Source organism: Schistocerca serialis, chromosome 4 (assembly GCF_023864345.2).
Source record: "Schistocerca serialis cubense isolate TAMUIC-IGC-003099 chromosome 4, iqSchSeri2.2, whole genome shotgun sequence".
NCBI classification, from domain to species: domain Eukaryota; kingdom Metazoa; phylum Arthropoda; class Insecta; order Orthoptera; family Acrididae; genus Schistocerca; species Schistocerca serialis.
The window spans coordinates 524,593,559-524,616,878 of record NC_064641.1 but is presented as its reverse complement, the minus strand read 5'-3'; the positions used below and the strand labels follow the sequence as shown (position 1 = coordinate 524,616,878).

At 42.9% G+C, this 23,320-nt stretch overlaps 1 protein-coding gene across 1 annotated transcript in view; it reads left to right on the top strand.

Annotated features, from left to right (window-relative positions):
* LOC126474586 (juvenile hormone esterase) overlaps positions 1 to 23,320 on the top strand; it is a 163,040-nt gene that overhangs the window by 115,703 nt on the left and 24,017 nt on the right. The window contains exons 7-9 of the mRNA XM_050102060.1: positions 6,405 to 6,571; positions 14,646 to 14,790; positions 19,504 to 19,636. Of these exons, the coding sequence (XP_049958017.1) occupies positions 6,405 to 6,571; positions 14,646 to 14,790; positions 19,504 to 19,636 (445 nt within the window). The remainder of the gene's footprint in view (positions 1 to 6,404; positions 6,572 to 14,645; positions 14,791 to 19,503; positions 19,637 to 23,320) is intronic.

Here is a 23,320-nt window from a genome sequence, read left to right as displayed (position 1 = left end):
GTCCGCAAAGAAGCGAAAGACACTTTAACGGCTACTGCGTTTACGACTGCAGGTACGCATTTACGGCGAAGTCATGTTGACTCGACGCAAGTGGTCTGCGGTGGACGAACTGGGAGACGTGTTTCGCATCGCGTCGACTAGCTCGCACTGGCTGCCTGCTTTGTTCCCGTGCGGTCCGGTGTGCGACGCACCGTTGTCGAAATTCTGTGTAATGGTACAGCTACCCCTACTTGTGTCGGCAGTGCCGTAGTTCAGCCCTTCGTGCGTTGGACGGTGCTGCCGCCACACAGATCCCCCCTTGGAGAGCGGAGCTCCGTAGCTGCGAAAACGCGGCGATCGTTCGGTGGCGCGCGTGTGTTTAAAGTTCCCGCGCTGCGTGATGGCAGTGCGGCAGCTTTGGTGGGGGTTGGTCGGCGTTGGAAGGGCGGCGGCCCGTGACGTCAGCGCGCCGGACCGGCGAGCGTGCGGTGGGCATGTCCTCGCGCTGACGGCTAGTGACAGTGGCAGCAGGTACTGGCTGCGACTGTCCGTAGCGATGCGCGTGTAGGCGCACGTTGCAGGTCATTGGTGGTGATGTCTCGAAGGCGCTTGCGCGAGTGCAGTACCGTCGGAACTCGAACGTGGGTTTCGGAGCTGCTATGGACAAGCCGGGTGGTGTGGAGCGCGATGTCCGGAGCTCGGCGGTGAAGCGAATGTGGTAAGCTGGCGCAGATGCCGATCCGGCCTCAACGCCCAACGCGGCGGAGTCAAACGGCGCGAACGTGGGTCCAGGAGCTGTGACGAATGCAGGAGACAGTGTCCGGGGCTCGATTGGAGTTACCGGCCGAAGGCACTTGCAGCTGGAGGTCGGGTCTCTACAGCGGATGGCGGCTCGTGGGCGCCGAATTCTGACGGCGTTCGGCGGCTCGGGCGCGTGATTGCCGGTTTGGGTGTTGTGGCGCGCTGGCGATGCAGCATGGCCATTTGAATCGGGCGTGGCGGCTGGCGCGCGTGACGTAGTCTGCTGGCGGCTGTGGTGGGGGCGACCGGTGTGCCTGTGGTGGGCGTGGTCCGGGCGGCCGTACCAGCTGCCTGGGCGTGGTGGTGGGAGGCGCACGTGGCGGCGTGATGACGGCAGGCTGCAGCTGTGCGTCACCGGCGGCTCTGGGTGCGGGTTCCGTCTGACCACTGGCAGAGGGAGTGTCGTCCGTGATCAAATCTTCTGCCGGGTCTAAGAAATGCGTGGCTGATGGAGCGGGCAAGACGTAGGCTGGTTTGACGCGGTCGACTGACACTGTCGACGGCTTTCTGTTGCACTCGAGGACCAGCGTTTTGTCTCCTCGGGCGATCACTCGGTGCGGTCCACTGTAGGGCGGTCGGAGAGGTGGCCGTACTGCGTCGGTACGCAACATGACATGCGTGCAGCGCTGCAGGTCGGCGTGGACGAATATCTTCCTGGTGCCATGCCACGTCGGTGCGTGCGCTCGGAGGCCGGCCATGTGACTGCGCAGACGTTCCGCCAGAGTGGGTGCCACGGCGTCGCGTGGGAGTCTTACATCTTCGACAAAATCGCCCGGGATTGTCAGAGATTGCCCGTAAACAAGGTCGGCAGGTGACGAGCCGATCTCCCCCTTCGGCGTGTCTCACAGGCCGAGCAGCACCAGTGGAAGCGCATCTGGCCATGAGGTGTCGTGGCAGGTTAGAGCGGCTTTGAGAGTCCTGTGGAACTGTTCGACCATGCCATTTGACGCCGGATGGTAGCTGGTTGTCCTGTGTAACTGGGTGCCACACAGTCTGGCGACGTGCGTGAACAACGCGCAGTCAAACTGGCCGCCACGATCAGTTGTCACGTGACTGGGACATCTGAAGCGTGCCACCCAGGTGTCGACGAATGCGGTGGCGACGGTCTCGGCTGTGACGTCCGCGACGGGCGTTGCTTCCGGCCAGCGAGTGAAGCGGTCCACCATAGTTAGGAGGTACCGCTTGCCTTATGAGAGAGGAAGCGGGCTGACGAGGTCCACGTGAACGTGCACAAATCGGCGTGTCGCGTCCGGGAAGGTGCCCACGGGTGTGTGGGTGTGCCTCCCGACTTTGGCGCGCTGACATGTGATGCAAGTGCGCGCCCATTCGCGACAGTCCTTCCGAAGCCCGGGCCAGACGAAACACGCAGCCACGAGTGTCGCAGTGGTGTTGGTGCCGGGGTGTGACAGTCTGTGGACACGGTCAAAGGCACTGCGCCGGAATTTCTCCGGGAGGAACGGCCGGTGCGTGCCGGTTGAGGTGTCACACCAAATCTTCCGTGCGGAGCCGGGGACAGCCACCAGCTCCAGTTGCAGGCCGCTGGAAGTGTCATGACGGAAGCGGTGCAGTTCTTCGTCACTCTCCTGTACTTGGACCACGTCCTCAAAGTTCACAGGGGGTGAAATAATGGCACACGCTCGGGACAAACAATCGGCGACGATTTTGTCTATCCCCAAAATGTGTCGAATGTCAGTCGTGAATTGCGACACGTACTCTAACTGCTGGAGTTGGCGCGGTGAACACTTAGTGTGGTTGTTCTCGAACGCGTGTGTAATGGGTTTGTGGTCGGTGAAAATGACGAATTGTCGGGCTTCTATGGACGGTCGGAAGTATTTCACCACCACGTACACTGCAAGCAACTCTTGGTCATAAGCGCTCCAAGCACTTGCGAATTGGAAGGCTTTTTAGAGAAAAAACCGAGAGGCTGCCAACTCCCACCGACGCGCTGTTGTAACGCCGCGCTGATGGCGGCCTGGCTGGCGTCCACGACTACAGCTATGTCCGCGTCATGTACCGGGTGCGTGAGCAGCGTCGCTTCCACGAGATTCCTATTTGAGTCCATGAAGCTCTGCTCCATTGCGTCTGTCCAATTCACGAGGGTCTTTCCTTTTGAGGTAGGACCTTGTAACGCCTTAGTCAGCGGCTGTTGCATGGCTGCGGCGTTGGGCAGGTGTCGACGATAAAAGTTCAACATGCCGAGGTAATGTCGTAATTCTTTGTGCGTCTGTGGACGCGGCATGTTCAGTATTGCCTTCGCTTTCTCCGGTAGTGGTGTCGATCCGGTGGGCGTAATTAAATGGCCGAGGAACTCGATTTCTGTCACACCGAACTCGCATTAGCGGGGTTAATAACTATGTCGGCTTCACTCAGGCGCTGAAAGACGGTCGTTAAGTGGCGGCGGTGGAGTTCGGGCGACTTGGAATACACCAGGATGTCGTCAAGGTACGGGAAGCAAAATGGCAAGCCTCGCAAGACGCCGTCCAAGAACAGCTGCCAAGTCTGGGCAGCATTCCTAAGACCGAAAGTCATAAACAGGCTTTCGAAAAGCCCAAAGGGCATTATGATGGCTGCTTTTTTGATGTCTTCGGGCGCAAGCGGAATTTTGGTGTACGCCTTTGCGAAGTCAATCTTGCTGAACACCGCGCAGCCCGCCAAGGCGTAGCTGAAGTCTCGAAGGTGTGGGACTGGGTATCAGTCTGGCACCGTTCGCGAATTAAGGGCGCGATAGTCCCCACACGGGCGCCACGAATTGTCTTTTTTGGGCACTAAATGCAACGCCGATGACCATGGGCTGCTCGATGGTCGCACGATGCCTTGCCGTGGCATGGCCTCGAACTCTGCCTTTGCTGCTGCGAGTCTGTCTGGCGCGAGTCGACGTTGGCGACACGATGTGGGGGGTCCGGGTGTGGTTATTATGTGGTGCACCATCGAATGTTTGATGTCTCTCGGTGCACCGGTTGGGTGGGTGAGGTCGGGGAATTGTTCAAGAATGTCAGCGTACGGTCTGGGGCACTTCACGGGTTTAACGCTGTAGTATGCAGCCTGCAGGCGCTGTCCCACTATCTTTAAATTCGTTGTGGCGTCGATGAGCTGGCCGTTTGCGATGTCGGCTAGCAGCCCGTAGTGGCCGAGAAAGTCTGCATCCAGGATTGGCTCATTGACGTCGGCCATGGTAAAAGTCCACGAGAACGTGCGCCATAGGGCTAGATCTATATTGCGGCTGTGTGTGCCGTAAGTTTTAACAGCGGAATTGTTCACCGCTGTAAGGCAGAGTGGCTTGGCCCGCTTGCGATCTCGTAACATAGAACGGGGGAATACCGAGAGGTCGGTACCTCACGCCTGCCCCCCGTTCCACAACAAACAGACACTTCGATATCATATTGCAGCTGGGTGCGCCTAGGTCTGGTCGCAGCTGGCGTTTGGGTGCAAGCAAGGAGCGCGGCACCTGGTTGCTTCATTGCCGAAGCAGGCGTGGTACCAGCAGTAGCCGCTTTGTGCGTCCTGTGACGTCGGCGGGGTACCGTTGGAGCGGCTGTTGCTGCATTGCCGGCTGCACGAGCCGCGCCACCTGTTGCCCGGTCTGCTGCCGCTGCGGCGCGTGCTGCCCTCTTGCTACGAGTGTGCCAACCGGTCGACTTGCATCGAGAGAGCTGCAACCTGTGCGGTCAAGTTTTGCACTAGCTGGTGCAGGTCGGCACCCGATGCGGGTGCGGGAGGTGCTTGCTGCCATGGAGGTGGGGGGACGGAGTCGTAAGCTGCCGCAACCGCGGTGCTAGGCACCGTTGTCAGCGCTTCGTGCACCCTGTCAGCCAAGTTAGCTACGGCGTCCAGCTACATCTCTGTCTGTGCGGCTATCACTGCCTGCTCCTGAGCTGGGAGGGTGCGCACCCAGATAGTGCGTAACAGCGAATCTGGCACCATATCGGACTGCACGAGGCTCCGCAAGTGGCGCAGGAACTGCGACGGCCTCCGATCGCCACATTCCTCTTGCCGCAGCAGTTGGTGCACTCGCTGTTCCTCTGACGACGAAATCCGCCTGATCAGCTCTTCCTTGAGCCATTTGTAGCTTGACTGCATCGGCGGGGCGGTGATTATATCCCGCACTTCGGCTGCATAGTTCTGGTCCAGCTGGCTCACTATGTGCCCAAATTTCGCCAGGTCGCAGGTCACGTGGTTGCTCATAAATACCGCCTCAACCTGGCTGAACCACATTACAGGGTCGCGCGGCCAAAAGGGAGGCAGCATGATCAATGCCCATCCAGCACTTGCCGGCGTTCCGGCGGTCGTACGAGGCATCGGTGTGGTGGGGATCTGCGCGCCAGCATTGTTCTAAGCTGTCTGTGGCTGCACGGCGTTCGCGCGTGTAGTCCATGCCTGTAGCTCACTCTCTAGCCTCGTGTTGCGTGCGAGCAGTTCTTCGACGGTCTTTTGCAACTCCTCTAGTGTCCCCATCTTAGTTCAGAGTTGAATCCTCATACAAGAGGAAAGTACACAGCGAAAATAACACGACAAGGGAAAGACACGAAAAAAAAATAACACTAAGCAGTCCATGATCAAACCATACGCACACAAAAACAATACAAAAAAAGTTAGTTAAAAAAAATTTTACTTCGGAGCACTGTCCGGCGCGGGCGTATACGCGCAAGCCTACTCGCGGTTCCACGTCTCTCGTACCGATGAACGTTCGTCACCACGTGTTTTTTTAGTCTCAGATCACGTCGGGGTCACCAGTGATGCAGGAACGCGTGGTTTCCCCGCTTACAGTCACTTATGTGCAGTGAACCAGCTTTATCGCCACGCCCACGCACTATGCTCAAGGGAGAGGCTTGGTGACGAAAACGACTAAAGCGGTTTCGGGACAGGACACATTTATTTTTCCTACCGTTACAATAAATGACAAATAACGTTCTTCGCTAATGTCCGTCTATACAGGTGCGTTGCACTGGCGGCATGGCTCGATCACCGATTCCGGAGGGTACACACTTCAATGACGAGTCGTGGCACGACCGCGTGGACCGAGTGAGGCAAAAGGCCTCGTCACAGAATGTTCTGCTCCTGGCGCGACCGGAGGCGCCGCAACGTCCGCAAAGAAGTGAAAGACACTTTAACGGCGACTGCGTTTATGACCGCACGTACGCATTTACAGCGGAGTCACGTTGACTCGACGCACATGGTCCGCGGCGGAAGAACTGGGAGACGTGTTTTGCGTCGCGTCGACTAGCTCGCACTGGCTGCCTGCTTTGTTCCCGCGCGGTCCGGTGTGCGACGCACCGTTGCCAAAATTCTGCGTAACGGTACAGCTGCCCCTACTTGTGGCGGCAGTGCTGTAGTTCAGCCCTTCGTGCGTTGGACGGTGCTGCCGTCACACTGTTATACAAAGAAGCATAAACTACTATTTAGGTGTAGCTCCTAGAAGATTATGCACACCTGAAATTCTCATTTCCTGTAAAATACTTTTACAGTTAAAACATTTGTTTGTTATTGGTGCGTATAGAACAAGTAGACATACTGTTCCATGCGTACTGACATAAGTTACACTGAATTAAGATAACAGTTTGTACTGAGTATGGTATGTAGTTTTGAAATAAATACTAATAGATCTCATTTTTGTAAACAAATTTCAGCTATCTTTTCAAATGAGTCACTGAGGCAAGAGATTCAAGACAGTTTCCAGAAACTGCTGCCCATATCATTGCTATATGAAAAAGCACCAAATGCACATCTTATTACAAATGAAATATACAGATTTTACATGTCTTCTGGAGGATTTTCTTTTAATGCACTGACAAATGTAAGCATTGCTTAATGTTAATAAGATTTAAGAAGGTAAAATAATATTTTAGAACATAAACAGTTTTGAAGAAAACATAGGACTTGCCTTATACATGGGATAATCTGAAATTGACTAGGAGTTGTAAACAGGTATACATATTTTCCACTAAAGTGTTCTGTTTATGTGAGTATACCACACTTTAAATTGAACCAAAATCTGGGACACTATTTTAAGTGTCCAATATATTGATCCAATTTGTAACATGATGCAGTTATAAACAAAAAATAATATTACAGAAACTGACTCTGTCCACAAAAGTCTCCATCCATATGATTATAGTTTTTATAGGTTGATGGAGTAACATGAAGCACTGAAGGCACTAAACTCATATTTTGGAAGAGAGAGATCTCTTGTCTGGCAATACTTCTTTATACAGGATAACTGCTACAATAATACCTTAGCTGATTATTTCATTCAAACTTAGCTAATCGTCTGTTGACACAGACCTCAATTTAAATGTCATCTCGTAGCATCCTACCTTCCTGTGTTACTAAACAGTTATCCATTAAACTGTCAATATCTAAATTCTGCAGTTAAATAATGTGCTATGGAGCTGACAGTATATATTAATCATTGTCTATATAAACTTCATTGTGTGTTTGCAAATTTATCACTTATAACATTTCTTGGACTTGAGCTTTATAAGAAGCACACACTGTGAGACTGAAGGCTATCTGATAGTATTTTGGGCATGTAATGTGGCACAGAAAGCATTACAACTGAGCAGAGGCTATGGGAGAATCACTCTAGAGGTGATACAGACAAAAAATCTGGAAATCTACTGATTTAAGTGATAGAGCAGACTGCCCTGCACCTGTGAATGATAATCTCATAAATTATGAAACTGGTCAGCCATCCAAGTGCTGCTGTTTTGAATATGTAGGGAAAGTGGTTTTAAGGACAAAGAAACTGTGAGTAGGTGTTACACATGAACACCACATCCCAGAACGTAGAGGTCAGAGGGTTGCCCACTGTGTAAGGTAAGGATATGCAGTGATCTGTGGCAGGTATGACAACATATTACAGTATTGGTGCAGGTAGAACTGTTTTAGAGCACACCATTCAGGCCACATTGTTGAACATGTGGCTCTACAGCAGATGACCCCTACATGTTTCCATGTTGACTCAACACCATTGCCAGTTATGATTGCGGTAGGCACAGGATCATGAATATTGGGTGGTATATTAATGGAAATGGGTCACATGGTCAAATTAATCACATTTCTTTTTACGCTAGTTTCATGGTCATGACTGAACATGCTCCCATCCAGGCAAGGAACTGGAGAAAACATGCAACAAGTCACAAATGTAGGCTGGTAAAGCAGTATCACGCTATGGAGGACATTCACCTGGTCTTCCATGTGAACAAACAGCTTATTTTCATGCTTGATGTCTTCCCTGACAGCAGTAGCATCCTCCAGCAGGGTAACTGTCCATGTCACAAGACAAGAAATGTAATTAGATTTGATTTGATGTAGCACTAAGCTACAAAACAATGGCGCCAAGTGTAAATTACAACTATGTTAGTTCCCTGAATAAGTGCAAGAGAAATAATAAAAAATACTTTATGTGTAACAAATTTGATGTATATCATGATCAAGTATGTAATGGATGTTTTATTACCATAAACGTTTCTGAAAGAAGAAAGAGGTTGGCACAAAATTGCAAAAATGAAATCTCACACAGAGCAAGCACATCATTGTATGAACTGCAAGAGCAGACATCTGAACTCTGCTACCACAGGACACACGCTATAAAGGTCATAATGTGCATAATCTGTAAAACTATGTATCATTTTACATGTGTAAATGTGAATCCAAGACAAAAACAATGGTATTGCAAAAGGTGTAATGTCTACAGCCTTGGCAAAACAATAACGAAAGACCGCAAGGAAGAAATCATTGCTATGCTGTTAGAAGAGATTAATGCTTTAAAATATAAACATGACAATCTCAAGAAACTAAGAAATGAATGTGACACTAAAAGAAATAGTGAAGTGTTATTAGATACTGGTGCTAAGACTTGGGCAAGAAATGTGGTGGTGTATGTAAAAAATGAAGGAAAATCACTAAAAGCAGTATTGAATGTGTGAAGTGTGAGTCAAAATTTCATTTTCAGTGTGCAGATATAGACTCCTCATTGAAAGGAAATGAGAACTTTACAAAAACATGGAACTTCAATATGTGTTCTGATATGCTAAATAGGCCAGCAGATATTCCTATAACAAACAGATTTGAAGTGCTCAGTGACAATAGTGACAATGATGCTTTTGTAGGGCACACTGAACATATCAAAATACCAAGTGTTGCAATAACTGCTCTCAAGAACACTACAACATGTAGATATACAAATTCTACATGGTGCTGTTCCCATTCTTGGAAACACTTCCAACATGATTCAGATTGTAATTGCCTGACAAAGCTTGGGATTCTCGCTGATAGTCATGGATGGGGATGGCTTCTTGAGTAAATGAAGTGGCAGAAACTCTGAAAGCAACAGGTTTTGTCAAGTCTGGGGCACTGTTTCAAGTAATGAAGTACTGTATGTTAATTTCAAGGAAATCAGTAAGTTATTATCAGAAGATCATGTTGTACTCTTTGGTGGCTCAAACAACATGTTCCAAAATAAAACTTTAGTAGCCTGCCAAGAACTATAGAAGTGTTTGAGTTATCTGGGACACACAAATGTCATATATGTCAACATTCCGCACTGATATGATATACTGCACTGGTCATGTGTGGACAAAGAGATCAGCACTGCAGATGAACATCTCTCAAACATATGCAGTCGTTTATTGACAAAAGACATTCATATTGGATGAGCCTCCAGACTCCATCGTACATTCATGTGCAAATATCCAACTGAACACGTTGCAGTTAGTAGTTTGTGCTGCAGTTCAGCGGCATCGTTTGTGTATGGTTGTTAATGGCGATCATTTTGAACTCCTACAGTGATGTCTTTAAGTTGAACTTTAAGCTACACTTTCACCAAAAATGAGACAACTTCATCAATTAGATTGGAAGTTAGGGACTTTTAAACAGTGGATACATTTTTTTGGACCTCTCTGTATGTGAAGTCCAATTAATGTTGTGGATGATATGAGTATTCTGATCAAGGATCCCAACCCTCCAATGAAGATACAGTGCTGACAGTCACTAACCAAGTACACAAATGGTTCACAGCAAACAGCCTAACCCTAAATTTTCCAAAAACTAACATTATACAGTTTTAAACATTAAATAAAAAACTTTACTTTCCTGAAATGATCAAACATCAAAAAATTTATGAAACCACACATACAAAATTTCTAGGCATCCATATAGACAGCCAGCTAAGATGGGCAGAGTAAATTGATCAGCTGGTCAAAAAAACTTAGCACAGAGTGTTTTGCTCAGAGAGCTACTTCCCACTTTGTTAACAGAGAAATATTGCTTTTGTCATGTTTTGCATATTTCCATTCTGTACTCTCTTATGGTATTATGTTCTGAGGAAAGGCTACACATTACAAAAACAAGCTGCAAGTTTGATATGTGTTGTCTGCAGAGGTCTCTTCAGGACACTCAGGATATTTGCTGTTACAAATCAATATATATACTCACTAATGATCTTTGTAGCCAGCAGCAAGGAATTATCCCAAAAAGACTGTGACATTCACAAGCATTACAGAAGACAGGGGAAAATTTTCCACCAAGGCTCTGCAACTTTGACAAAAGTCCATTGGGGAATAACCGAGTCAGGAATAAAAGTTTATAACAAGCTTCCCATCAGTATAAAAAGGAATTTGGTAACATGCAGGTATTGATAACATGTGAGGGAAAGTAAAATATTCCTCAGAGTACAAACTTATTATGAAATGAATGAATTCCTAGAGTTATGAGTCATACTTTGAGTAAAAATACAGGAAAGAAAATCTTTACTTATTTCATGAAGGCAAAATTGTGTACTTCTAACATAAATTGTAGCCATAAAATGTAAATTTATTTATACCATAGTTTAAAATGTGTACTACCATTTATTCTACAATATTAAATCTTCACTTTAACATACTTATGGGATGCAAATAAAAATTTTGTACCTTAATTTAAATCATAATGACAAAATTTAAATTTTGTTATTTATTTGTGACATTGGGATAAAGATGTGTACTTCCATTCACTCTGCTATTTTAAGCATTGGCTAGAACTTATATCAGTAAAATGCAGGTTTTAATCAGTCATTCATAGAAAATAAGTATTTGTACGATATATAAAATGCTTACATAATTTTGTATTATTTCAATTGACTTGTCCTATATTCCTAGTACATGCTTTGTGCAATATATAATCAACAGGACTGAATAAAAGAATCAAATAAAATTAGCAGAAGTTTCACAAAGTTCACAAGTGGCAGTTATTGACTTAGAAAATTACATTATGCTTTCTGAAAGCAGACAGAGTCACCATCCATTTTGATTTCCAAGCACTGAATGACGAGCCTGTTACTTTTTCAGGATCATTACCAAGCACTGAGCAGCCCACATAGATATTCACATTTTAACTACTGGGAGTTTGCTGAATGCTACTTCATGCACAATAATTAGTTATAGACATACATATTACAGTAATTACAAAATGGCAAAATACAAGAGACTTACAAAGTAATTAACATTATCATCACAAGTCAGTGTACTCACTTTTAAGCACCATGACCACGTCAACCAAGCATCTCTATCACATATGATTTCTAAATTCTTCTGCTGGAGAAGTAGACTGGAAATCTCGATTTAATCTATCCACCTGGTTGCTGCTCTCCCCTTTGGTCTTGGGCCCTCAGTCTTCCTTCCATGATTATTTTTTCCTCTTCTCACAAGATGGCCAAAGAACTGGAGAATATTTTGGCTAACATGAGAGAGAAGGTGCTTGGAGATATTAAGTTGCTCAATAATGGGCTCATTACTTTCTCCCTCAGTCCCTTTTAAGTGCAGCATTTTGCAACAGCACTAAATCTCAAATGCTTCAAAGCACTCTGGCATTGAGGGTCCATGTTTCACAACTGTAAAAAAAGACATGAGTGTTTTGACAAGCCAGATTCTTGTACTGTTTGTTATCACTCTGTTCTGCCAGATTGTGGTGAATTTCCTCATAGCAATTTATCCTAGTGTGTCCACCTTCTTATCTCACCTTCACAACTTTCTGTGCTACAGATGGTTGCCCAAAGACAAATGAAAGTACATAGACATCCTATTCCTGTAACTGGAATTAATATAAAAGGTAAAAAATTGAAAGATATAAAGATAAAATATCCAGTGAAAAAAATTTGTTTAATCACAAGCTGTATAGTTAGAAAATGGAAAAAATAGTAGGTCTTGCTTTACAGGAGAGAAGTTTTAACATGCATGGAGATTCTCACCAAGCAAGAATAATTTGAAAAATTATTGTTCATAATTTCCATTACTAACATGTATACATTTTTAAAACAGAAAGAGACTGTAGCTACAAAATTATAACATTGGATTTTGGAAAGTATTACATCTTAAGGTTAAAACACTGGGGCACACAAACTTCTTAAATATGAATAACTGCTGAAATATAAAGTTTTAAAGAAATTACTTGTATGAGGAAAATGTGGGCTTTCAAATAATCCACATGAACTAAATGTGCTACTGTCATCAGAGATTGGTGTCCCATAATATAAATTATGAAGACTGTTGAAATACTGCATGGATAAGAATTTGTCAGTTTTGACCACTCAGTACATGCGTTACCTGTATACTGGAAAAAAAGAACAAAAAATTTAAGGAGTAAAATTATAGCAAGTGGAACTATTCCACCTAGCTATGTTTCATAATGTCAAATGGCAGACATTAAAGCATTTTCAGAACTTATGATAACCAAGGATGACAGTCCTCATGCACTATCAGATCTAGAACCATGGATCTGCCAAACAGACCTAGGCAAAGTTCCCTGAGGTGCTTCTGATTTGTCAAGAACCAAGGTGCATCAGGAAATATGGTGAGGGTTACTGCCACTTAAATTATGTTGCGATTTGTGGGTGGATATTTTGATGTCTAAATGTGGTATTGATTTTTCATCTAATTATAAAGAGGGAGTTGTATAGCTTTGTTGGCTGGGAAATCCCAAGGGATTGGTTCATCTACCTGATTGGAAAGGATTCTGTTCTGTTTCTCTATGGATAATCACACCTTTCCATAGTTGTATGACTGTTGTGGTATAAGTGTGTCTGTTGAGTGTAAGTAATCATAGTGGCTGCGGGATCAGGTTCGTGTGCTATGATGATTAAATAAGACATGGGTGAGAACCGATGCAGGTACATAGCCTTCTCCACTCAAGGTGCACCAAGGGATCAGCTGAGCTTAATGCACCCATTCTCAATTCATGACATTCTGAGCAGAGGTTTATAATGAAATTTAAGACTTGTCCCAAAATCTTATGATCAGGAACCGTGCATCATTACCTCTCATTTACTTGCTGACAAAATACTGCCATGAGGATTTGAAATGGCTACACCAAAGTTGAGTACCAACACTCATTAAACTCATCTATGGAGTGGGTTTCTGATGTAGTGTTTGTTGCTCAGAAGACATTTAATTTCATTTGTACAAAAATTTGTTGTCTTTATTTGGACTGGTTGTGTGTTCTCTTCTTCACTGCTGTAAATTCCAAGGACAATTCATGAGGTAGTGGCATTTTTATGTCATTCTAGAATATACAGGGTGACAAGTATTGAACTATATGAAATAAAATTGTCATAACGTCTGAACGGTTTGTATTAGGATGTTCAAACTGCATGGTTGTCTGTGGGGCATAATGGGAATTAGTATGCGGTGTGTTTCAAACCAGAGCCAGGAAACTGATCAGATGAGCTGCACAACAAATGGGAATCAACTGGGAGACACTGCGAGAATTTGTTGTTGAAGATCTGCAACTCTTCTCATTCAAAATTCAAACCTATCAACCATTAAGCCGCAGGGCCATGGAACAGTGGCTGTATTTCACCAACACTATTGTCCACAGAACCGATGAACAGGACTTTGATGTGAATATGGTTTGGTTTAGTGACAAAGCCCACTTTCATTTGGATGGGTTCATCAATAAGCAAACCTGGCACATTTAGGAGACTCAGAATCTACATTTCACAATTGAGAAGTTTCTTCACCCTCAGCAGGTGACTATGTGGTGTGATATGTCCAGTCACTGAATAATTGGTGTGATATTCCTTGATGGCATGGTGACTACCAAATGGCAGGTGAAAGTTTTGGAATATGATTTCATCTCCATTATCCAAAGTGACTCTGATTTCAACAGTATATGGTTCATGCAAGATGGAGTTCGACCCTATTGAAGCAGGAGAGTGTTTGATGCCCTGTAATAGCACTCTGGGGACAACATTCTGGCTCTGGGGTACCTAGACGCCACTGGCATGGACCTCAATTGGCGACCATATTCTCTGAATCTGAACACATGTAACTCCTTTTTGTGGGGCTATATTAAAGACAAGGTGTACAGCAATAACCCCAAAACCATTGCTGAGCTGAAAACAGTCATTCAGAAGGTCATGCAGAATTTTGCTATTTGTCTGTGCCACATCATTGCCAATGATGGCAGGCATATTAAATGTGTCATAACATACATTTGGATACCTGTAGTGGCATTTACATGTTGAGTAAACTGTGTGCATGTCATAGTTTGTAACTAATTTACGATTTTTTTTCATATAGTTCAATAATTGTCACCCTGTAAGTGTATGCTTATGAGTAAGAGTGTCAAATACCATTTAGTTTGCAGAAATAATTTGACCTTGAAGGTGTCCCTGAAAAGTTGTTAATAGGATCTGAACTGCTTAATACTCAGCTGCTATTTGGATGACTAAATTTTCATCAATATATCTAAAATTATTCCATACACTGCTAAATAATTTCTTGTTTAGTTATTATAATGAATTCATGCACTTTAATTTATTCTAATTTGTCGTTGTTGTTGTTTTGATGGTTACTGATACATGGCTTACAAGTTCACTTGGAATATTTTTGCAGGTATTTACAGATGGATTATTTGTATGGAATACTGATGAAGCAGTAAGACTCAGCAAAGATTCTGCTCCAGTGTATTATTACTTTTTTAATTATAGAGGAGTGTTTAGCTTTAGCAAAGTTTTTGCACATTGGAATGCTACAACTGGTGAGAAATTATACATGTTGCCTTTTTTGTTTTTTGATGTCTTTTTTCCACAGTTGTTGACATACAAGTTGTATAGATTGATTACTGTCTTTTGCAACTGCAATGAAAATCTTATTAAGACCAGACATGTTTTGCTTTAATATAAAGCATTTTCAGTATGCCAGATTTCTTTTTTGTTTACTTCATTCTTGTCATTCTTCCACTGTATGTTTTGGATGTTCAGCACAAAGCACTCTCAGTGCACTAAATATTCATGTTTCTGTGTTGAGAGGAACTAATGTCATCTCACCATTAAAAAGAAAAAAAATACACATGGAAGAACAACAAGAATGAAGTAAACACCAAGAAACCAGATCAATGAAGATACTTTAGAATAAAGCAAAATGCATCTGGCCGTAATAAGACTTCCATTACAGTTGCATAAGATGGTAATTAACCTACAGAACTGAAGTGATAAATTTATTCATGTTGATTCATGAGAGTCTCTCTCTCTCTCTCTCTATCTCTCTCTCTCTCTCTCTATCTCTTTCTATCTCTCTCGCTCTTACTATGTGTGTGCGAACTATTAGAAGTCCCTTTAATAATAGAATGATTCTTTTAATAACAATAACAGTTACAGTTACAATACTTAGTAATCTGAAATAATCTTAGACATAATGTTTTTGTTTGTGTGGGAAAAAATAGAATTAACCAGCACTTGAAATTCTTTTAATGAGAAATGAAGCATTTTATCAAGCTGTTGATGACTTTACTCACAGAATCATTTTGGTAGTATGTTTCCAATGTAGAGTATTTTGGTAATGTAATGTAATATTCAGAAATGATCATTTAAATATTGACACAAGCACAGTAAATGCCACTGCACATAAAGTAACATAGAGAGGTCCAGTGACCACAGAAGCAATGTCTAATTCTGTAAATGGGGACAATTATTGTTCTAACTGGAAAACAATATCTCAGGATGTTCCACAAGACTCCATACTTGGCCCAGTCTTGTTTCTCTTCTATGTTAATGACTTTGCATTAAGTGTCAGCTCCCTGTCAGGTCTGTTTGCAGATGATGTTTCTATGTTAGTTGAAAATCAGTATTCAGAAAAAAATCCCAAATCTTTAGTCAGTACTCTCAGTACCTTTGAAACTGGGTTTCATTCAGACAGGGTGAATCTAAACATATGTAAGATTCACATGATGCAGTTCAAAATCAAACCATCAAAATGTGAGCAGATTAAGATAATTCTTGACAACCAAGACGTAGAAGAATTTTGCTCAGACATATTCTTAGTATTAAATCTGGATAAAACTTTAAGCTGGCAGGCACACCTTGAGTACCTATCAGATGAATTGAACAGCTTTGCATTTGCAGTGCAAGTATTACCAACTGCAGCTGACGTGGAAATACATCAAGTATTATATACAAGCTACTTTGAATCCATTATTAGGTATGGTAATGTTGTACATGAGGAATCTAGTGCAGAAATCTTTGGCGGATTACATGTTGTATGATTGGAAAATGAAGGGGATTGTAGTGGATATAAAGGTATTAACATCCGATGCATTGAACAGTGACCACCAGCTGCTGGTGATGACCTCAAGAATTATGAATGAATGAAAGAAGACTAAGAACCACAAAAGGAGAATTAGAACATGGAAACTGAAGGAAAAGGAAGTCTAGGAAGAATAACAGAAGATTATAAGGGAAAATTTACCAAAGAATTAATAAAAAGCAGGAGAAGGGGAATGGGGACAATTTAAAAGTGATATGGTAGACACTGTAGGAGCTGTACATGGAAGGGCAAGTGGTAGAAAATAGTGGAAGGAAATGCAGTGTTGGAATGAAAGAGTCAAGGAGGTAGTGGGAAGGAAGAACAAGGCCTTCATATTGTGGTTCCAAGAAAGGACTGAGTTATCAAGAGAGGAGTATAAGAAAAAGAAGAAAGTGCCAAATAAGACAGTAGCTGAGAAGATAAGAAACTCAATCGAAGAATGGATAAAGATGATGGAGTAAAATAGCAGAGGATATAAGAAAGTATTATGCCAGACAGTCAAAATAAGGAGGAAAGGTTTGAGAGAGGATACAACAGTGATAGATAAAAATGGGAATGGTTTTAATGATGATGAGACACTGATGACAGCATGGAAAGCATACTTTGAGAATTTACTAAATTCCTAGAGACTTGGAGATGAGGATAATAGATTACAGGAGGTAGAAGTAACCTTTCTTTTTGGTGTGTGGGGAGGGGTAAGGACCTGACATGGAAAGAAATGGAAATGGCACTGGACAAGATGAAAGGAGGAAAAGCATCAGGTATTGATGAAATGGTAAAGGCAGCAGGTGAGTTTTGTAAACAGTGGCTGTATCATGTGATGAAGATGGTGTGGAATGAGTAGAAGACTCCAGAAGATTGTTAAGTGGCACTAATTTTCCCTATAGTTGAAAAGGGATTAGGAATGATTGTAGAAACTACAGGGGTGTCACACTGTACCAAGGTACATGAAAAGTTCCCGGAGAGCAGAATCTGAACAAAGGTTGAGAACAAATTGACAGATGAACAGCATGGCTTCAGACCTTGGAGGTCAACTGTTGACCTTATACTTGCAATTTGCAGTGAGGCAGCTCCAGGAGCACCACTATTAATTTGGGGAAGACCTTATGGTGGCCTTTCTCAATAGAGATAAGCAGTTTGATAGTGCCTGTAGAAGAAAGATCTGGGAAACATTAGAAAATAAGAAAGTGAAAAAAGAGACTACAAGCAGAGAGGAGGAGATATTGTGTGGAAGTCTGAAATAAGAATAAGCTATAGGAAAATAGACATAATATACGGGAAGTACAAGGACCAAGGGGAACAATAAGAGTGGAAGACCAATAACAAATAAAAAGGGGGTAAGACAGGGATGCACTCTTTTGTCCTTGCTGTTTCATCTATACATCAAAGAAGCTATGATAGAAAGAATTTTTTTTTAAAAAAAGGATTAAAGAGTGGTTTGAAAATTTTTGGTGAAACGGTATCAACGACCAGATTTGCTGATGATGTTGCTATCCTCAGTGGATGTTGCTATCCTCAGTGACATTTATTAAGAATTTCAAGATCTGTTGAATGGAATGAACAAGCTAATGAGTGCCTAATATGGACTGAGAGCAAACTGGCAAAAGACAAAGCTAACAACAAGTAGCAGAAATGAGAATAGTGAGATACTGGACATCAAAATTGGTGATCACAAATTAGACAAAGTTAATTAATTCTGCTGCTTTGGAAGCAGAATAACACATGATAGATGAAATGAGTAGGACATAAAAAGCAAACTAGCATAGGAAAAGAGGGCATTCCAAGTCCACTGTCATCAAGCATAAGTCATAATTTGAGGAATAAATTTCTGAGAATGTATGTTTGGAGCACAGCAGTGTATGGTAGTGATCAAGGTCAGTGGGAAAATCAGAACAGAAAACTACTGAAGCATTTAAAATGAGGTGCTACAGTATATTTTTGACAATTAGGTGGACTAACATGATAAGAAATGAGGAGGTTGTATGCAAAATTGGTGAAGAAAGGACATCTGGAAAACACTGACAAGAAGAAGGGATAGTTTGATAGAACATGAGTCAGAAAATAACCTCCATGATAGTAGAGGGAGCTGTAGAGGGTAACAATGATGGGGGAAGACAGAGACTGGAACACACACAGCAAATAATTGAGTATATAGGGTGCAAATGCTACACTGAGATGGAGAGCTTTGTGCAGGAGGGGAATTCATGGCAGGCTGCTTCAAATCAATGAAACAAAAAAATTAATAATAATTTGTTGATGATAACACTACACCACTCACTTAATTTCTGCCTGCAGGAAGTAGGTATTTCCATGGTGAAGCGGTATGCTCATACATTATCATATTGAAAGGTGAACCCATCTCGGAAATGTTGACTGTAGGGTTGAATAATGCTCTCGAGGATCCTATTCTGACACTATACTGCCCTTAGGTAGTGATGAGAGATGTCCAGCTCCAATAGAAAATATTGGCATGTAATAAGAGTGACCCACTTCCCTTCCTGATGGTCTGAGAGATTTTGACATATAGTATCATGTATATTTTGCATTCATCAAAGAAGTGGACACCAATGACCAAGTTTTCATGCCAGGTCTTTCCTGTTCCATCTTATTGACAAATCACTGTGCTGGGGTTTATACTGTTGTTCTTGATGGATGCTTGAAGGACGAATTGATTGTGGGAAAATTATTGCAAAATGTCTGAGTTAAGACAGTATGCAATGATCTCAGTCATCCCAGCTGCCCCCTAAAATGCAGTAATGGCTGAATGTTCAGATGAGGTTGCTCTTCTGTACACTAATGTGGAGTATAACATCTTGTGCTGACAACCTTATCTTTTTGCCTTTTTGATCATCTGGTACCTTCACTATATTATCTATAGTGGGAGTACCAGCATACTATGAGATATTTATTTTGGATAAGAGCATCATGACATGTCACCTTGTACCCCAGACCAAGTACCACCATAACAGATCTCTTTTTTAGCATCATTATTCTGTTCAAGTGCACATCAGCAGCACACTGATTTGTGTATCATTATGGACAAAACATTTGAATAGTAACCAGTTACCTATTTTGTAATAGCATATGAATTAGTGATGTTGTATAATATATTAAGTCATATTTTTGTCTTAAATAGTAACAAATTTATTTTCATCAACAAAAAATTTAGGTGTTTGTCATGCTGATGAACTACTGTATCTGTTTCCAATGGAAAAATTGTTTCCTAGTGGTAAAAGGTCTGAAGAGGACATGCAGTTAATTCATACATTGACTGAACTATGGGCAAATTTTGCTTCAACTGGGTAAGTATGTTCATCTCCTGAATGCTATTCATCAGAGATTTAAAACTAGCATGAATATTTAATACTCCAGTCTATTTCTGGATCTCATATATTAGAATATGTTCAGTATTTAGAGTGTGATAGTTCATATAATTTATTGGTACTTCCTTGATGCACTGATATTGTACCTGATCAGTATAACAGGAAGTTTGACAAATGAGTCTTTATTTGTTATAGATGTGAGACAAATGAAAAAGAGATTTGCAGGTTAACAATTCAGAGAGGAAAAAGAAATAAAAAGAAGAAAAAATACCTACAATAGATAAAGGCAGGGAACAGCAAAAACTCCCACACATTCAAACAATTAACTATTATGCATTAAAATGCCACACATTATATTTCTCTGCATTCACCTACACAATTATGTTCACTATCTTTGTAAAAGTGATATACAGATGAATAAAACTACTACTACTGCACCAATTGCTAATACAACTGTTTATCTTTTGGTGCTTGGGTATGGATTATGTGCAAAAGAACAATAACAGATCTGCCCCAAAATAACAAATCTTCTCAATCTCCATTTTGACTTCAGAAGAGTCTGTACATACAACATGTCATTTTTCACTTAACAAATCAGATCATACAAATTTTAAATGACAATCTACAGCAAACTAGTATGTCCTGTAACTTATAAAATAATTTGATTGTACAGTTCACAATAGGGGTTCATTCATTAGATCTATGATTTGTGATAGTACCTTGTGTACAAATAATTGATAAATCATGCATATTATTTTTTATGGACAAATAGAATAGTGCTGTGTGGCTGTAATTAAACTGATGCTGTTCTGAGTGCTGCAGTGCAGGCTCTATACATTGCAGGATGCTGAAATGTCATAAATATGTTCACTAATTGGTGCGCTCTGGAATATGCTGAAAAAATAATTGTTCCACTTGCTGCCACCAGGTTAAAATACAGTCCTGTAAGAAGTTAGAATGTGGTGTGTGTATGGGAAAAGGAGAGGAACCATCAAACATACAGTGATTCTGGCACATTAGGATATGGTCACTAATTACAACATGTGTTCAGTGTGGTCTCCCAACTCATTAACAAGCTACACTTGTAACAAGGAATGGTCAACAACTGTTGTAGCATATCAATTGTAATCGGGGTGGTATGTCATTATATGCTACCCTTCAGATCAAGAAGAGTCCAGGTACATCCCTGACAAACATGATCTTTTAGATATGGCCACAACCAGAATTCACATGGATTTAAATTGGGGGACCTGGAAGGCTACACAGCTTGAAATTGCCTAGAGATGATGCAGTTTTCACTGAAGGTTTCTTAAAACAAATCTTTCACCTGGAAAGTGACATGTGGTGTCACTCTATTTTGCATGAAAATAGTGGTGTGAACACAGTTACGTTCTTGCAAAGCTGGAAACATATGTTGCACAAGGAGGCCCTTATAATGTGCAGATGTCACTGTATACCCAACAGGCCCTCTTCTCAAAGAAAAATGGACTGAGGATATGATGATGATGATTTTTGATTTGTGGGGTGTTCAACTGCGCAATTATCAGTGCCCGTACAAATTACTAACCTTTACTCAGTCCAAACTCGCCACATTCATGAATGATGATGAAATGATGAGGACAACACAAACACCCAATCATCTCCTGACCCCAACAGGAATCAAACCTAGAACCCTGTGCTCAGGAAGCGAGAAAACGAACGTGAGACCACGAACTGCGAATGACTGAGGATAAAGGACTCACATAAGTTGAGTGCAGTGGATGTTCCTGCACAAAATATGACAGTATAGAACACCATACATGACAGTTCTGTGCATTCATGGCGCTATGCAGAGCAAAATGTGTCTAGTCCTTCCAAACAATATTCCTTGGCCACATGTCATCCGTTTCCGTGTGTGCCAAAAAATGAAGGGCAAAATTATGGAATTTTAGCCTCTCTTGGGGCTTCATTTGGTGCACATTTGGATCTTGTAGGGATACCAGTGTAAAATGCACAGCAGAATCTTTTGAACTGTTCACCAGGGGAGAGGAGCTTGAACACTGATTGCAGAATTTGAATCATATGGTGCTGCATGGTTGACTATAGCTACTGCAAATTCATCAGTAATTGCCTTGTGAATAGGCTATGTCCCTCTCCCTACTGCACCACCTAATTTACCTGTTTCTTAAAATTTCTTGATCATATTATTTAGCCCATTTTTTTGGCATGGGGCCTCTTCACAACTGTTTCTTTGAGTGATATTCTCACAATGCAGTGTTGTTACTAGTGCCATTCTGATAAAACCAATTTACCAGCACTGCCCAGTCTTTCTTCTCAATAGCCATTGCACTTTATACAGATAACTTCAACCTTCTTGACCCTTTACAACAACAGTCACTTCACAAAAGCAATCAAATGTCGATAATAGACCTACGGTGATGCAGCAGCTGAGAAACTCATAGCAAGAATGTATCTATTTTTTATGAATTGGAAAGGAAAATGTAGGTACATTACACATAAATAAAATTATTTTCTTCAGAGGTAAAAAAGTCTGATACATTCTTTTTTATTGTAATAGCCAGGATATATTTTCTGCAATGGTTTGTCATTTACTAGGTATTTCGGTACAATTTGTCAGTCCTAAAAACTATGCAATATTACTAATCAGTAAAGCAGATACAAATTACACACTCCTGGAAATTGAAATAAGAACACCGTGAATTCATTGTCCCAGGAAGGGGAAACTTTATTGACACATTCCTGGGGTCAGACACATCACATGATCACACTGACAGAACCACAGGCACATAGACACAGGCAACAGAGCATGCACAATTTCGGCACTAGTACAGTGTATATCCACCTTTCGCAGCAATGCAGGCTGCTATTCTCCCATGGAGACGATCGTAGAGATGCTGGATGTAGTCCTGTGGAACGGCTTGCCATGCCATTTCCACCTGGCGCCTCAGTTGGACCAGCGTTCGTGCTGGACGTGCAGACCGCGTGAGACGACGCTTCATCCAGTCCCAAACATGCTCAATGGGGGACAGATCCGGAGATCTTGCTGGCCAGGGTAGTTGACTTACACCTTCTAGAGCACGTTGGGTGGCACGGGATACATGCGGACGTGCATTGTCCTGTTGGAACAGCAAGTTCCCTTGCCGGTCTAGGAATGGTAGAACGATGGGTTCGATGACGGTTTGGATGTACCGTGCACTATTCAGTGTCCCCTCGACGATCACCAGTGGTGTATGGCCAGTGTAGGAGATCGCTCCCCACACCATGATGCCGGGTGTTGGCCCTGTGTGCCTCGGTCGTATGCAGTCCTGATTGTGGCGCTCACCTGCACGGCGCCAAACACGCATACGACCATCATTGGCACCAAGGCAGAAGCGACTCTCATCGCTGAAGACGACACGTCTCCATTCGTCCCTCCATTCACGCCTGTCGCGACACCACTGGAGGCGGGCTGCACGATGTTGGGGCGTGAGCGGAAGACGGCCTAACGGTGTGCGGCACCGTAGCCCAGCTTCATGGAGACGGTTGTGAATGGTCCTCGCCGATACCCCAGGAGCAACAGTGTCCCTAATTTGCTGGGAAGTGGCGGTGCGGTCCCCTACGGCACTGCGTAGGATCCTACGGTCTTGGCGTGCATCCGTGCGTCGCTGCGGTCCGGTCCCAGGT